The 18,599-nt window shown below is 42.4% G+C and overlaps 1 protein-coding gene across 1 annotated transcript in view; it reads right to left on the bottom strand.

The window, feature by feature from the left end:
• HYDIN (HYDIN axonemal central pair apparatus protein) overlaps positions 1–18,599 on the bottom strand; it is a 363,532-nt gene that overhangs the window by 200,535 nt on the left and 144,398 nt on the right. The window contains exons 11-12 of the mRNA XM_034638025.1: positions 13,906–14,024; positions 2,297–2,520 (exon numbers count right to left, since the gene is read on the bottom strand). Of these exons, the coding sequence (XP_034493916.1) occupies positions 2,297–2,520; positions 13,906–14,024 (343 nt within the window). The remainder of the gene's footprint in view (positions 1–2,296; positions 2,521–13,905; positions 14,025–18,599) is intronic.

Genomic DNA, 18,599 nt, shown 5'->3' with positions numbered 1-18,599 from the left:
GGAGTGGGAGAGGAAGAAGCAGGCTCATAGCGGAAGAGCCTGATGTGGGGCTCGATCCCATAACGCCGGGATCACGCCCTGAGCCGAAGGCAGACGCTTAACTGCTGTGCCACCCAGGCGTCCCGGGATGGGCTTTCTTACTCAACCTGAAGGACAGGAATTAGCCTGTCTTGGCCAGTATTTTCCTTTTCCCTACATGAAAAGTAAACTTACAGTCTTTTGATACCCTATACGTTCTTACCCTTAGATAGAGTGGTTGTTATTTTTATCTCGACTCTTTGTAAGAGCAGAGCTTTAAGGTTCTGTCTTCCCCATTTTGGACAGAGGCNCGTTCTTACCCTTAGAGTGCTTGTTATTTTTATCTCGACTCTTTGTAAGAGCAGAGCTTTAAGGTTCTGTCTTCCCCATTTTGGACAGAGGCCCGTCAATGATGCTGGATGTTGTGGAGGGCGCTCATGATTCTGAGCGATACCTCTTGAAGTCAGGAAGTCAGATGGGGCTGTGGAGAGTGATCTGCTGGAGCTTACTGAGGACCCTCAAGCATCAGACAATCTCTGAAAGGGAGATGGGGGGATGCATTTGCAGGTTTGCTCTTCCTGCTTCTGCAGATAACCACCTCCATTGCTTGTCACGAGATGTTAATTGTTATGGAGGTGGGAGGTGAACTAGAGTTCATACAATGTGAAAAAGTACTCCTGTCCTCCTCATGTTCTGTTTATCACTGAAGGATGTCAACCATGGGCCAGGATGAGCATGGTGGGTCTTCTTGAAGAGTCAATGTTATTCAAATATTTAGAAAGCAGTGCTGATTTTTTTCTATTATCACAAACACTGATGTATTATGGAAGAAAATATAAATGCCTTCTGAATGTTTCAGGTAGGTCTTGAGACTTAAAAAAAAAAAAAAGTTTATGATTATGGCAGTCTGTCTCAGCTATGCCACAGAAGTCCTGAGACACAAACATTCATTCACTCTCCTTATTTGTTAGAGGCTGTATTCGTTTGCTAGGGCTGTCATAACAGAGCACCACAGACTGAGTGGATGAAACAACAGAAATTTATTTTCTTATAGCTCTATGGGCCACAAGTCCAAAATCAATATGTCAGCAGGACTGGTTTCCTCTGAGGGACTCCTTCCTCAGCTTGTCCAACGGCCATCTTCTCCTTACAGGGTGTTTTCCTATCTGTGTGCCTGTTCTTATAAGGACACCAGTCACACTGTATTAAGGCCCACCCATATGGCATCATGTTACCTTAATTACTTCTTTAAATGTCCTATCTCTAAGTGCAGTCCCATTCTTAAGTACTGGTTATTAGAATTTCAATATATGAGCTTGAGAGGACACAATTCACTCCATAACAGGGACACTTAGGTGGAAGAATTGAAAGAAGCGGTAATAACCTTTAAGCTTATCTTGAGATTCTGAATTTCCAGTAGATATCATGACACCAACAAATTTTCCTAGGATTCTTCAGGCCACAATGTCTATGTTATCCCCAGGCCCCAAGGGAGGCCTTAGCTGTAGATGGAAGGAGGTCCTGCTAATAGTAACCGTAGTAAGAGAGACTGCCAAGGTAATTAACAACCTGTTGCTATGAAAATCCAAATAGGATCTGTGATGTGTTCTAAAGACATGATCTCTCTAAGCACCGGGAACCAAAGTTGTATATCTGCCCAATGGGTTGGTCATAGAGAACTTCTTTTTAAAACCTGAGGACAGACTCCGCTATTAATGACTTTCAATTATCACAAACAGCTGGAGAAGCCATCAAAGGACTTGCAGCACAAAAGCTGCAAATGTCTAGCCTTGGACAACTGACACTGTAAGCAGACTCTTTTACAATACCTGAAGGTATTATCCGTATGAGCATTTAAAAAATTTCCTTAAAATAAAAATGAAAGATGAAAGTTTAGAGAAACCGGGATAATAGTGAAAGCCTAGTCCAGAGGATGATTTTATCCAGGTGTTACTGTAATGATTTATTTTCCCTAAACATTCTAAAACAGAGAGGGTAACTAGGAACTAGCTTAACGTTTTAAGTCCTTATTTTATAAAGCTATAGCTTGTAGAAAAACTAGATCCCCAAACAGCATCTGTATCCACATTACAATAATAAGTTACACGTGCTGAGTATGTAAATGCTGGTGGAAATTTAAAACATTTCATTATTTTGGTGTGTTCCTACCAGCAAAGATAGTTATGGACATCTAAGACAGGATCTGGTTTTGAAGTTTAAGAAAGCAGTAGATAAAAGCTTCAGTTAGCTTCCACATTAGTTACAGATAATATCTTACCTAATGGTCAGTTTCACAGGCTCAGGGGACCCATTCACATTGACCAGGAACTCTTCTTCAAAGTTTCCCAAGATGGCAGAACTGAAAGAGATCTGGATTGCCTGGACTCCGTTTGGTTCGATGATGCCTTCCCTGGGGCCGAAAACAAAGCAGGCCCCCAAAGCCGAAGTTGGAGGGATCACGTTGAAGAGGGCATCAATGCTGCCTTTGTTGGATAGTATTGCCTGTATCAATAAAAAGCCAAGAATGCAAAGATAGAGCATGGACATCCGACTTATTTTCATATAAGCATGTGGCTGTACTGTTTAATACCAACACATGGAGAGCTACAGGAATTAAAGCCAGAGCAAAACTCCAGGGGAGAAATGAACAGTCTTCTGCCTTGAAGGTGTGAAGATAAGAAACCCAATGCAGAAGTAATTTTGTGTTTTGAGTATCCTCTTTGGAACAGAGTTTTCACATGTACTATAGTCGTGTTATAAATGCTGATTGTAATTGCGCCTACAGAGAAGGAGCCTTAAATGCCTTTTTCTTTTTTTTTTTTTAAAGATTTTATTTATTTATTCAACAGAGATAGAGACAGCCAGCGAGAGAGGGAACACAAGCAGGGGGAGTGGGAGAAGAAGCAGGCTCATAGCGGAAGAGCCTGATGTGGGGCTCGATCCCATAACGCCGGGATCACGCCCTGAGCCGAAGGCAGACGCTTAACCGCTGTGCCACCCAGGCGCCCCCTAAATGCCTTTTGCTGATACTCTATAGAGTAACTGAGGGAAGGCAGGTATTTATCTTATATGCATGAGAAGGTTGAGAAGAAGTGACATCCTGAAAAATAAGAAGTCAGAATAGAGGAGCAAGAACTACCTAAGCCTATGTTTATAGTGTAGCCTGGAGAATGTGAACGAGACATCACCATGGATTCCAGAGGACAAAGATTCTCCTTGTTGTGCTCTTAGATTTCATTCTATGGGGATACTTTCACCTCAAACTCTATTGCATGGATACGACACATTGTTTGGGGATGCTTATGTAAGCAACTGTTTTACTATAGAAATGTTTTAATTCTGTATACCATGGGCCCACATTTGCTTGCACACTAGGTATGAACATGTAAAAAGCTCCTGCCTGGCATTCAGAGTTCTCCACACCTGGCTCAGTTCATTGCTCCTGCTCCCACCCCCCGTGGTGCCTGTCTGGTGAGCCTGTGCCTTAACCATGCAGCTCTGTTCCTGGGCTTCTAAGACAGTCTCTGTTCCTTGCCAATGCTTACACCTGAACAGGTGGACAGCACGTTCTTCTATTTACATACCACCTTCAACCCGCACTCAAAGCACCGAGGAAAAAGAGCGCAGGAGATCAGGAAGAAATGTACAGAAAGGTAAGCAGGGCAACGTCGGGAACCTAGAAGAAGCCAAGGGAGGAGAATTTCCAGAAGGGGTTGAATGTGGACAGAGCTGAAGGGGAATAAATTCTGAGAAAATGTTACAGGTTTTTGATTTTTAATTAAAAGCCATCCCCGCCCTTGAAGAAGAAAGGAACGCCAATGGAGTGTGACTGCAGAATCCAGAGTCCAAATGTTTAGGGAGTGAGTGAGTACGGACGAAATAGCAGCTGATTGAGGTTGCTGTTTTGAGAGGATTGGGGGTGAGCAGTGAAAGTGGGGGCAGTAAAGCTGTGGGAAGTATGGCAGAGGAGACCCAGGGTATTTACATTAAACGGGATAATGCATACTCAGTAGCTGGCACACGCATTTGTTGTAGTAAGAGAAGGGGGCTGGGTAACCACGGGAATGGGGTCTGGGTGGACGTTGGGCGTCCACCAGCTCAGGCTGCCTCCTGAGAAGCAAAGAAGAAGGTATCAAGAGCACGTGTAGAGGCTGGGAGGTTAAGATGGCGGAGGAGTAGGGGACACCTTTTTCAGCCGGTCCCCTGAGTTGAGCTGGATGTACCAGACCAGCAGGAATATCCACGGAATCAGCCTGAGACGCAGGAAGATACATCTGGATCTCTACAAATGAACATCTCCAGCGCTGAGTATCGAGGTACGAAGCGGGGAGCCGTGAAACCGCGCACAGATATCGGAAGCTAAACAGAAGGGGGAGGGAGCCGCCGTGTCAGGGCGCCGGGAAGCGGTAGCCACCTGCAAGGGGGAGCGGACAGACCGCGGACCCGCACGCTTGAGACAGCAGGCTGAGAAGGGAGCTCCGGGAGCGCACGCGGGACGGCTGGCGGTTGGCGGGCCACCTGCACGGGGGAGCAGGCGGACTCGCGGACGGCACCCGCGAGACAACAGACTTAGAACGCGAGCTCCAGGAGCGCGCGCGCAGGGCGGCTGGCGGGCCACCTGCACCGGGGAGCGGGCGGACCGCGGACCCGCACTCTGGAAACGGCAGACTGAGTCCGTGAGCCGGGAGCGTGCACCACCAAGCATCTCACGGAGCTCCGGAGCTCCGGTGTGCTCACTGGATCGAGGCTGAGACCGGGAGCTCCGGGAGCGTCCGCGGGGCGGCTGGCGGCTGGAGGGCCACCTGCACGGGGGAGCAGGCGGACTCGCGGTCAGCACCCGTGAGACACCAGACTGAGACGGGGAGCTCCGGGAGCCCACGCGGGGCGGCTGGCGGCTGGCGGGGTTGGAAACACAAAGGACAGAGACGTGCCGGCCCTGGAAGTGAGGGCTGGGACGCCGGGTGTGGGGCGCACAGCCCGGGATGCTGCAGGGTTGAGCAGCACCAACAGAAACAGAGTTAAAGTGGCCAGAACATCAGTGGAGAACGATCCGCGATCCCTCTGTTCTGAGACAGAGGCTGAATTTCAGCCGCTGCTGCTCTCTCAGAAGAGGCATAGCAAACCGCCAGGGAAAGCCGCCAGAGAACAAAAGCCCGGAAATACCGGCTCACAGGGTGCCCATCCCCATCCCCCCTCGCAAGGGACACAGAGACTCTACCCAAACAGGGTTTTCTGAGTACCGGCAGGCAGGCCCCTCCCCCAGAAGGCAGGCTGAAAAATCAAGAAGCCCACAACCCGGAGCGCCTGAGTGGCGCAGTCACCAAGCACCTGTCTTCGGATTAGGGTGTGATCACAACGCTCCGTAAGGAGTCCTTCATCGGGCTTCTCCACCGGGAACCTGCTTCTTCCTCTCCCACTCCTCTGCTTGGGTTCCCTTTCTTGCTGACTGTCTCTCTCTCTCTCAAATAAATAAATAAACTCTTTAAGGAAGAAGCCCACATCCCTAAGATCTCTATAAAACAAGGGCGCACGGCCTGGGTCCCAGTCAACACTTGGGCTCTGGACAACCCTGCAATCTCTCTTCATCAGAATGACGAGAAGGAGAAGTCCCCCCCAGCAAAGAAAAGATAATGAGTCTGTGGCCTCTGCCACAGAATTGGCCTCGGCCACAGAATTAATACATATGGATGTATCCCAATTATCAGAAATGGAATTCAGAGCAACAATGGTCAAGATGATGAGTAAACTTGAAAAAAGCATCAGAGAAAGCGTTGCTGAGAATATAGAATCCCTAAGGGCAGAAATGAGAGCGAATCTGACAGAAATTAAAAATTCTATGGGCCAAATACAGTCAAAACTAGAGGCTCTGACGGCCAGGGTCACCGAGGCAGAGGAACGCGTTAGCGAATTGGAGGATGGGTTAGTAGAAGAAAAAACGAAAATAGAAGCTGGTCTTAAAAAAATCCACGCCCACGAATGTAGATTACGGGAGATTACTGACTCTATGAAACGATCCAATGTCAGAATCATCGGCATCCCTGAAGGGGTGGAGAAAAACAGAGGTCTAGAAGAGATATTTGAACAAATTGTAGCTGAAAACTTCCCTAATCTAGCAAGGGAAACAAGCATTCGTGTCCAAGAGGCAGAGAGGACCCCATCCAAGCTCAACCAGGACAAACCTACGCCACGGCATGTCATAGTGCAATTCGCAAATATTAGATCCAAGGATACAGTATTGAAAGCGGCCAGGGCAAAGAAATTTCTCACGTACCAAGGCAAAGGTATCAGGATTACGTCAGACCTGTCTACAGAGACCTGGAATGAGAGAAAGGCTTGGGGGGGCATTTTTAAAGCTCTTTCAGAGAAAAACATGCAGCCAAGGATCCTTTATCCAGCAAAGCTGTCATTCAGAATTGATGGAGAAATAAAGACGTTCCAAAATCGCCAATCATTAACCAATTTCGTAACCACGAAACCAGCCCTACAGGAGATATTAAGGGGGGCTCTATAAAGGTAAAAAGGCCCCAAGAGTGATACAGAGCAGCAAGTCACAACCGATACAAAGACTTTAAAGAGAAATGGCATCATTAAAATCATATCTGTCAATAATCTCTATCAATCTAAATGGCTTAAACTCTCCCATAAAACGCCACAGGGTTGCAGATTGGATAAAAAGACATGACCCATCCATTTGCTGTCTACAAGAGACTCATTTTGAACCCAAAGATGCATTCAGACTTAGAGTAAGGGGATGGAGTACCATCTTCCACGCAAATGGACCTCAAAAGAAAGCTGGAGTAGCAATTCTCATATCAGATAGACTGGATTTTAAACTAGAGGCCATAGAGAGAGATACAGAAGGGCACTATATTATTCTTAAAGGAAGTATTCAACAAGTGGATATGACAATTATTAATATATATGCCCCCAACAGGGGAGCAGCAAGATACACAAGCCAACTCTTAACCAAAATAAAGAGACATATAGATAAGAACACAGTAATAGTAGGGGACCTCAACACCCCACTATCAGAAATAGACAGAACACCCTGGCAAAAACTAAGCAAAGAATCAAAGGCTTTGAATGCCATACTCGACGAGTTGGACCTCATAGATATATATAGAACACTACACCCCAGAACCAAAGAATACTCATTCTATTCAAATGCCCATGGAACATTCTCAAGAATAGATCATGCTCTGGGACACAAAACAGGTCTCAGCCAATACCAAAAGATTGAAATTATCCCCTGCATATTCTCAGACCACAACGCTCTGAAATTGGAACTCAACCACAAGGAAAAACCTGGAAGAAACTCAAACACTTGGAGGCTAAGAACCATCCTGCTCAAGAATGACTCGATAAACCAGGAAATCAAAAAACAAATTAAACAATTTATGGAGACCAACGAGAATGAATACACAACGGTCCAAAACCTATGGGATACTGCAAAGGCAGTCCTAAGGGGGAAATACATAGCCATCCAAGCCTCACTCAAAAGAATAGAAAAATCTAAAATGCAGTTTCTATATTCTCACCTCAAGAAACTGGAACAGCAACAGAGGGACAGGCCTAACCCACTGACAAGGAAGGAGTTGACCAAGATTAGAGCAGAAATCAATGAATTAGAGACCAGAACCACAGTAGAGCAGATCAACAGGACTAGAAGCTGGTTCTTTGAGAGAATCCATAAAATTGATAGACCACTGGCAAAACTTGTCCAAAAACAAAGAGAAAGGACTGAGATTATTAAAATTATGACTGAAAAGGGAGAGGTCACGACCAGCACCATTGAAATTGCAAGGATTATTAGAAACTTTTATCAACAGCTATATGCCAAAAAACTAAACAATCTGGAAGAGATGGAGGCCTTCCTGGAAACCTATAAACTACCAAGACTGAAACAGGAAGAAATAGATTTCTTAAATAGGCCAATTAACTATGAAGAAATTGAGTCAGTGATAAACAACCTTCCAAATAATAAAACTCCAGGCCCAGACGGTTTTCCTGGGGAATTCTACCAAACATTCAAAGAAGAAATAATACCTATTCTCCTAAAGCTATTTCAAAAAATAGAAACAGAAGGAAAGCTACCAAACTCATTCTATGAGGCTAATATTACCTTGATCCCCAAACCAGGCAAAGACCCCCTCAAAAAGGAGAATTACAGACCGATTTCTCTAATGAATATGGATGCCAAAATCCTCAACAAGATCCTTGCTAATAGAATCCAACAGTACATTAAAAGGATTATCCATCATGACCAAGTGGGATTCATACCTGGGATGCAAGCATGGTTCAACACTCGCAAATCAATCAATGTGATACATCATATCAACAAGAAAAGACTCAAGAACCATATGATCCTCTCAATTGATGCAGAAAAAGCATTTGACAAAATACAGCATCCTTTCCTGATTAAAACCCTTCAGAGTGTAGGAATAGAGGGTACATTTCTCAATCTCATAAAAGCCATCTATGAAAAGCCTACTGCAAGCATTATTCTCAATGGGGAAAAGCTGGAAGCCTTTCCCTTAAGATCAGGAACACGACAAGGATGCCCACTCTCGCCACTATTATTCAACATAGTACTAGAAGTCCTTGCAACAGCAATCAGAAGACAAAAAGGGATCAAAGGTATCCAAATCGGCAAAGAAGAAGTCAAACTGTCTCTCTTTGCAGATGACATGATACTCTATATGGAAAACCCAAAGGAATCCACTCCCAAACTATTAGAAGTTATAGAACAATTCAGTAAGGTGGCAGGATACAAAATCAATGCCCAGAAATCAGTTGCATTTCTATACACGAATAACGAGACTGAAGAAAGAGAAATTAGGGAATCCATCCCATTTACAATAACACCAAAAACCATGCGTTACCTTGGAATTAACTTAACCAGAGACGTAAAGGACCTATATGCTAGAAACTATAGATCACTTTTGAAAGATATTGAGGAAGACATAAAAAGATGGAAAAATATTCCATGCTCATGGATTGGAAGAATTAACATAGTTAAAATGTCCATACTACCCAGAGCAATCTACACTTTCAATGCTATCCCGATCAAAATACCGAGGACATTTTTCAAAGAACTGGAACAAATAGTCCTTAAATTTGTATGGAACCAGAAAAGGCCCCGAATCTCCAAGGAACTGTTGAAAAGGAAAAACAAAGCTGGGGGCATCACAATGCCGGATTTCGAGCTGTACTACAAAGCTGTGATCACAAAGACAGCATGGTACTGGCACAAAAACAGACACATCGACCAATGGAACAGAATAGAGAACCCAGAAATGGACCCTCGGCTCTTTGGGCAACTAATCTTTGATAAAGCAGGAAAAAACATCCGGTGGAAAAAAGACAGTCTCTTCAATAAATGGTGCTGGGAAAATTGGACAGCTACATGCAAAAGAATGAAACTTGACCACTCTCTCACACCATACACAAAAATAAACTCCAAATGGATGAAAGACCTCAATGTGAGACAGGAATCCATCAAAATTCTAGAGGAGAACATAGGCAACAACTTCTATGACATCGGCCAGAGCAACCTTTTTCACGACACATCTCCAAAGGCAAGAGAAATAAAAGATAAAATGAACTTATGGGACTTTATCAGGATAAAGAGCTTCTGCACAGCCAAGGAAACAGTCAAAAAAACTAAGAGACAGCCCACGGAATGGGAGAATATATTTGCAAAGGACACCACAGATAAAGGACTGGTATCCAAGATCTACAAAGAACTTCTCAAACTCAATACACGAGAAACAAATAAACAAATCATAAAATGGGCAGAAGATATGAACAGACACTTTTCCAATGAAGACATACAAATGGCTAACAGACACATGAAAAAATGTTCAAAATCATTAGCCATCAGGGAAATTCAAATCAAAACCACACTGAGATACCACCTTACGCCAGTTAGAATGGCAAAGATAGACAAGGCAAGAAACAACAATTGTTGGAGAGGATGTGGAGAAAGGGGATCCCTCCTACATTGTTGGTGGGAATGCAAGTTGGTACAGCCACTCTGGAAAACAGTGTGGAGGTCCCTTAAAAAGTTAAAAATTGAACTACCCTATGACCCAGCCATTGCACTACTGGGTGTTTACCCCAAAGATACAGACGTAGTAAAGAGAAGGGCCATATGCACCCCAATGTTCATAGCTGCATTGTCCACAATAGCCAAATCATGGAAGGAGCCGAGATGCCCTTCAACAGATGACTGGATTAAGAAGCTGTGGTCCATATATACAATGGAATATTACTCAGCTATCAGAAAGAACGAATTCTCAACATTTGCTGCAACATGGACGGCACTGGAGGAGATAATGCTAAGTGAAATAAGTCAAGCAGAGAAAGACAATTATCATATGATTTCTCTCATCTATGGAACATAAGAACTAGGAGGATCGGTAGGGGAAGAAAGGGATAAAGAAAAGGGGGGTAATCAGAGGGGGGAATGAAACATGAGAGACTATGGACTGTGAGAGGCAAACTGAGGACTTCAGAGGGGAGGGGGTGGGGGAAGGGGATAGCCTGGTGATGGGTAGTAGGGAGGGCACGTATTGCATGGTGCACTGGGTGTTATACGCAACTAATGAAGCATCAAACTTTACCATCGGAATCTGGGGATGTACTGTATGGTGATTAACACAATATAATAAAATAAAATTAAAAAAAAAAAAAAGAGCACGTGTAGAATAGAGTCAGGGGCCTTTGCAGAGGAAAACCACCACCTCTCCTAAGAGAAGACAGATGATGTGCCAAAAGAGATACCTAATTAATTGCTGCTTGATATTTTATTCATCTTTTTGCATTCATTTCCCATCTCCCTCACTCAGTTTTAGGTTCCCTCGTCATAGAATTCATGCTTCACCCTTCATTCCTTTTAAACAGACCATGTAGAAAGTGATTATGGCCAGGGACTCAGAAGCCAAATTGCCTGGGCTCAAATCCCAGCTTTACCATTGACTTCCTAGCTGTGTGACCTTGGAAACTTGCTCTGTTTCTCTGTGCCCCAGTTTCTCCATCTGTAAAGTGAAACTACTACTAACTTCTCAGATTGCTGTGAAGGTGAAATTAATTTATGTAACTCTTAGAACAAAGTACCTCACAAAGAGTGCTTATAAACAACAGTGATGGCTATCTATGTTCTCAGTGCCCCACCGAATGGGTTTGAAATTTGCCTGCACTTAAGAAGTGACTGACACATGTTAGTGGTAACTTAAAGGCAACTCAAAAGTGTTGGTGGTCATTCAAAGGGAATTCCACTCAAAGGGAATTGTTTTTCTCTCTAAAGAGATGCACAGATGGCCTTTTTATTTTTTGGTTAACGGCAATATTTTTACCCAGATTTTGTATAAGGCACCAGGTCCTCCATGTTCCAGAACATGCATGTGATTCCTCTCCCCCTGGGAAAGAGACCCTTCATGTGTATGCAGAATACAGCAAGTCATTTGGGATGAAATTCTGAGACCTTTTGATTGCCTTACCCTTGCAGTCCAGTTCCTTGGGGAGGAGAAATCTACACTAGCGCCTCACCTTGTTTTCCTTCTAATTACACTGGGAACAGCCTACACTCTTGGAGCCGTGGTTTACTTTTACGTGTTTGCTCAGCTCAGCAATGACTAAGGGCAATAGCTAGTTATTCAAATTCGTCTCAAGTAGGTAACATAATAAATTGAAAGAGAGATGCAATGAGGCATCAGCACTAAATATGCAGAGAGTGCAAAATATTCCTGTAAGAAGCACCTTACCATGTCCTTCTCTGCCAATGTGCAGCTCTCAGAACTGTCCAGTCCGAGGCAGCACCTCGTCTAACACTTGCTTAGCTGGCTGTGGTTTACTTTCCTGATCAAATCTAGGAGGGTGGGAAGTGGTGGCCTCAATACACTTCGGTTATATGTGTAAGAAATTATTATTACGCTCAGAGAAAATTTATCCATTTTGCATCAGAACTAAAGGTCCTTTTCTGATGTGGCATCCACAAGACACAGTCTGTGAGATGTAAGGGAAATTCACACTGGATAAATTACAGACAGAATGTGAATTTCATAAGAAGCACTGTACATTTTTTTCCTCCCAAAGCGACCCTTTTATCAAAATGCAAAAGACAATGAATGCAACATAGTAGCTGTGCCATTTTTCAGTTCATGACAGTCATGTGACCGATTTCTTCATTTAAATCGTGCTCTTATGTACATTCCATCTCATTATGACATTGACACCTCTATTTACCTTTCACATCGTCCCATTTAGGGCACAGTTACTTTAGTGAATGTGGGGATAGAGGACACAGTAGGAAGCTCTCAGCAGCAACCGGGCATTTGCCACCCATGCCAAGGTTAGGCTGAGCGGAGAGCTGAGCTGGCTGTAGGCTGGACTTGCTCATGGTGAGAGCCCCGGGGTTGAAAGGGCAGTAAAAAGCCTTCTCTTCCCAGGATACAGGGCCCTTGTAATCCAGTACTCGTTCACATTTACCAGCTGAACAACCTTGCCAAGTTACTTAACAGACGTGGCAGAGTCAGGTTTGCTATTCACTGAACCCACTTCCTCTTGCGCCCGTGCTCACAGCTAGACTGCACTTCCCAGCTACTGATGCAGCAACGTGCAGCTGATGGGACGTGAATGAACGGGTGTGTGCCACCTATAGGGCCAATTCCTACAAAAGTGCATCTCTCCCTGCTCCTTCCCTTTCCACCCGCATGACACATGTGAGGCTGCCACGTTGCAGGCCACACGGTGGGGGTGGCAGAGCTATGAGCTGGAAGGAGCCAGGGGCCCAACGCTTTGCTGGCAGAGAGCCGTCAGCTGATAGGTAAGCTCGCTTGAGACTTTACGTAAGCAAGGAAACAGACTTGTCATGTCTGAGAGAGTAGAGATCTTTGTATTTGTTAGGGTATCTAGCATTACTTTAACTAGTAAAACTTCTCGAAGCACCAGGAAATAGTCATGGTACCTACTCCCTAGGGTTTAGTGAGGACCAAACAAACCAATGAATGTAAAAGTATTGGTACTGTGCTCAACATACGTGAAGGATGACGCTGTAGATGGTATTAACCACTCTCTGACTCTTCTTGTTCATGTGGAGAACGGGTACAAGAAAACCTGCCTTTCACAGTTTTGTAAGGACTGGAAACTAAACACACGCAGACAGATGTGCACACACAAGAAAGCACGGAACCTGACGCCTCTTTTTCACTCACTAAGTAACTGCTTTTATTACTACCTTTAGAGAAACACAAACATTTAAAGTTTACGAATCTTTGTAAAATAAAGTTTCAATGGTTACAATTTGATATAATGTAAAAAAAAGTACCCTAGGTACAAAGTCAGGGGTGAGGAGACCCTGAAGTAAGTTTGATCCTGAAGAACCAAGGAGTACATCTTGCAAAAGGATCATTTTCCATCTAACTGGGAAGACAAAGCAGGGAAGTTTCAGACGGAAAGTTCCAGAAAGTACAATGACTGGTTTTTAATCATGGATTGGAGACTAAGTGCATTCAGAGAAGACTCTGAAGTGTGAAAACAGCTATCCTTATTAGGACATTCTGGAAAATATGGAAGCTTCTCTCTCCTCCGGTCTGTAGGATTTGTTGTCAGAGAACAAGCATTAAACAGATGGGGAGAAGATTATGATTTTCCCCTTTGCAATCCACAAGATGATGAAGATAAAACCAGTAAAAGTATGGCTTCGTTGCCTTGAGGACATTTAGAGAGGAAACGTTCAACAGGGCTAGGAGGAGGAGGAAGAGCCAGATCATTCCAGAGTCCCAGTATGAGTAATGGCAGACACATTTTCTATCAATAATCACATATACAAAATAACCTAAAAAGCTAAGCGCTATTTGAGTCTCAATGAACAATTCTAGTGCTTACCTCATAACAATGTACAGATCCAATGAAAACTTTTCCAATGTCCAGCAGTTCAAAGTTGAAGTGAATCTTTGGTCCCATTCCTTCCCCCTTGATTCGGAGAGGCAGACGGATCTCTCGGCCTATAAAAACAATTCAGACTTTATTACCCTGAAGGATGCTTCATTACCTCCAAATTATGCACAACGTGTTGCCAATGTAAGCAATCAACAGTATTGCACTGACTCTCTGCACTGGACCCAGGGAACTGCAATTTAACCACTGCTGAGGATTTAGCTTATCTTTAGGAAACAGGAACACTGGTAGTTTCTTATCTTTGGGGAGCGGGTTATATTCTAATATAGGCTGATATTTTAGCAGGAAAAAACAATTAAAAAATTTAACCCTGTCTTAATGGTATTCTTAAGTTTCTTATTTTTGAAAAAAGTAATTTCTCTAAATTAGAGGAGGGTGACCACTGATAGATGCTCCCTATAAAATAAGAGTCACCACGGGGATCCAAAGGACATTGTTCTCACTGCTTTTCCCTAGATTTAGGAAGACCAGGGTGTTAAGGGATCTGAGTCTAGGAGTTTTACCTGACCCTTACTTTGCAGACTTTCTTTCAGTAGAGGTAATGGGATCCACTAAACAATATCCATGATCGCACATCCACAGTGGGCCCAGGGGGAACATAGAACACAACTTCAAAGTACCAACTGGTTTTGTTTCCTTTCTAAAAATGGATATATCTTCATTTGATAATACATGGTCATTATAAAAATATTATAAAGAAAGTGGAAAATCCTCACATAATTCCACTACCCAAAGATCACTATTAGTATTTTGGTGCCTATCCTTCCATACTTAATCATATTTAAATACTAAAATACTACATGAAATCATATTTAAATAGTAAGTACTATATTAAGTTTAATATAAATGAGAGCCTATGTTATATATTATTTTGTAACCTGCTTTTTTTTCACTTAACAATATAACTGCAACATTTTAAAAAAATTTTTTATTATGTCAGTCACCATACAGTACATCATTAGTTTTTGACATAGCGTTCCATGATTCATTGTTTGCGTATAACACCCAGTGCTCCATGCAATATGTGCCCTCCTTAATACCCATCACCAGGCTAGCCCATGCCCCAAACCCCCTCTGAAACCCTCAGTTTGTTTCCCAGACTCCATAGTCTCTCGTGGTTCATTCCCCCTTCTGTTTACCTCCACACTTCATTCTTCCCTTCCTTCTCCTACCAATCTCCCTGCTATTTCTTATGTTCCACAAACGAGAGAAACCATATAACTGTCTTTCTCCACTTGACTTATTTCACTTAGCATAATCCCCTCCAGTACCTGCAACATGTTTACATACCATGACCCAAAGGTGAGGTAAGTATTTTTAATCAGTCCCTCTTGCTGGATATTTAAATGGCTTCCAACTTTCCTTTTCTTTTCAAGATTTTATTTCTTTATTTGAGAAAGAGAGAATGAGCAAGCAGGGGGGAGGTGCAGAGGGAGAAAGGCTTCCAACATTTCATTCAACAAATTACAATGTAATTAATATCCTTGAATGCATTTATGAACAATTTTCCTACATTTTCTTTAAGCACTTTGAAGATACGCTATTGTTTCTTGTCTTCCGTTGTCAAAATTGAGAAGTCGGCTTACTGTCTTATTGCTCATTTGAGGTAATGTATCTTTTTCTCTGACCGCATTAAGATATTCTTTTTGGTTTTGGTTTTCAGGAGTTTTACTATGCTGTTCCCAGGTGTGGTTTACATGTACCCTTCCTGGGCTTTGTAGAGGTTCTTGAATCTGTAGATAAATGTCACTCGTTGGTTTTTGGAAAATGTTCAGTCATTTGTGTCTTCAAATATTGCCTATGCTCCATTTTCTCACTTCTTTCCATCCAGATAGATAAACTTTTGCTACATCCTATTTGGCTCTGATGCTCTTTTCTATATTTTGTCTCTGTATGCTTCGGTATGGGTTTTTTCTTTAGATTTATTTAATTTCCAGGTTTTAAAATTTCTCTCTGGCTATACCTATCTAGGCTGTACCTATTCAATTCTACTAAGTTCTTAATTTTGTCAGAACTTTTCAGTTCCAGACTTCCCATGAGTTTTTTTAGAGTTTCCAGGCCTCTGCTCAATCTTCTTTTTTTTTTTTTAAAGAACATTGAAAATCTTTTTAACATTAAAAAAAATCTGTCAAATAATTCTATTTTCTGGCTCTCTATGGAGTTTCTGTTGTTTATCCTGGTGTTCTATCAGACTGTGTTGTGTCCTCGTATGCGTGGTTATTTTTCATGGCGCGCTGGTCAGTGTATATGAAACTGGGAGTGGTCATTTCAAGCCTCGAGAAGATGTTATTTTCCTCTAGCTTCTGGCTAGTGACTAGGGGGCATTAGGATTCCCTAATCTTACCACTCTCAGCTAAGATTCTGTGAGAGAATTAAGCCCTGTACCAAGTCATTTGACTATCTTCTCAATTTTCCCAAGAAGGGTATATAGCTCGTACTATCCTAGATATAAAGGAGATATTAATATTCCTCATGCACAATTGATGCCTTAGAACATTAGAAATTACCTCCTGTAACCCCAGTGAAGAAGAACGGTTGTAATCAAATTGATAACTGAAAAAGAAGCCAAAGCTGAGCTTCAGTCCTTGTGAGGATCGGTGCATTTCCAGTCCTCACTTCACTGGGTCCCATCCTAAAGTTTGGAAAGTTACTAGAGCCCTTTCTCCTTGGGCATCCCATGAACTCCTACGTTTCCTCCCTAACTCTACTTAACTTTTCAGCATCTCTGTAGTTTCTACCAAAAAGGTGGTATTGCTAAGGATGAAGTGGCCCCACAGTCTGATTGTCTTTGTTTCCTTCTTCTCTTGGATCTTGGCCCTGTATTTCTCCACTGTTCTGGTAGTTCTCTTTTGCATCAAAAAGGCTTTGCTCATAGGGCGCCCGGGTGGCTCAGTCGTTAAGCGTCTGCCTCCGGCTCAGGGCGTGATCCCAGAGTCCTGGGATCGAGCCCCACATCAGGCTCCTCTGCTGGGAGCCTGCTTCTTCCTCTCCCACTCCCCCTGCTTGTGTTTCCTCTCTCACTGGCTGTCTCTCTCACTATCAAATAAATAAATAAAATCTTAAAAAACAAAAACAAACAAAAAGGCTTTGAAAATATTTTGCCTTGGTCTTCTAGTTGTTTTCAGATGGAGATGGTGGGAAGGGAGAGAATCCAAATTGGCGAGCCTACCATTATTGGAACTAGAATTGCCAGAACAAAGAGATGCACATTTGACATTTTGATAGCTATGGCCATATTGACCTCCAGAATGGTCGTAGGAATTTGCACACAAACACCAACAGTATTATAAATATTTCTCTCTCTCTTCACACTCTCCCTGACAGTGGGGATATAGCTATTTTTGATAATTTTGATAATTAAATTTACACCATTTAAAGTTCTTTAAGCAAAAATAATATATTTGCTCTGTGTGTAACATTTTGAACATTGAAAAAACTTCGATGCTCTGTTGGATGGAATCTTTAGTACGATAGCAAATGTGCTTGAACAACCAAATCATATTTCTAACTTACTATTATTATCATTATATCTTACTATAATATATTATAACTTACTATTATTATTATAACTTACTATTATTATCATTATAATGCCTTGTGGCATTTTATGTTCCAGTCTTTTGTTGCTACTTAACTTCCAGTCTCTTGTTGCTACTTAACTTCTGTATTTTGATGCTTTCTCTCTATGCCTGTCTTTTCAAAGACAAGAGTAACTGTCTCTGTGTCCCCTCTATGCTTGGCAACACAGTGGTCATTAGGCAAGTATTACTTTGATTATAAGAAACAAGAACAATCTTAGCAATATTTGGGACAGCTGATTCATTCAAAGGGTTCCCCCAATCCATCTGATCCCTAGAAAAGAGGTCTCTTTGAAGATCAGGTGTTTGGGTTGACAATCCTCTAAAATATAAGTAAAATTTTCAAAGAACATCATCAATTTATTCCATTATTTTAGAGTTCTAATCTATTGGCAATGATCTGCATTCCTTGGTCAAGAGGAAAGTATTTTAACAGGGATCCAACTTTCAGAATGGCAAAGAAAGAGAACTGCAAATATATTGTGGAATAAACAGCAAGACTATTTATAACTGTCAGGCTTAAAGCTTTCCCCATCTGTCACCCTGACAGCCTTCCTTAATAATAATAATAATAATAATAAAAGGAGATGTGTTGTAATAAAGCAGTGAGCCAATGTTTCTTTGGGAATTATTAATTATTTCAAGGGAGATGGTCTTATTTGTAGCTATCCAGGATAGAATGGGAGTACAAGTGATAACCAACCTTGCTTTTGTAAGAGTCTAAATTTTAAGGTTGCATTGCAAATGCTGCTTTTCTGCAAAATTTATGAAGCAGGGATTTTTCTTGTCTTGACAAAAGACAGCAAGAGGGACAAACCTGAAGGAACTAGTAAGCTCTAATGACAGAGTCCTTTCTAGAAGAGCAAAATATTAAAATGTTTTTTTAAAATAAGGAAGTTTCCCATTCCTGATTACAGTGTCTTGGTTTCATACAAGCAGCAGAGAGATGTACTACAGAACTCCCTTTACCAGCCCTGGAGTCCCTGAATGCAAGAGTTCCCATTGCATTAAATTCCAGGAAATATAACTAGGGACTTTCAAAAA

Source organism: Ailuropoda melanoleuca, chromosome 12 (genome assembly GCF_002007445.2).
Source record: "Ailuropoda melanoleuca isolate Jingjing chromosome 12, ASM200744v2, whole genome shotgun sequence".
Taxonomy (NCBI): Eukaryota; Metazoa; Chordata; class Mammalia; order Carnivora; family Ursidae; genus Ailuropoda; species Ailuropoda melanoleuca.
Note: the sequence above shows the minus strand (reverse complement) of the source record. Positions and strands in the feature narration are given on the sequence as shown.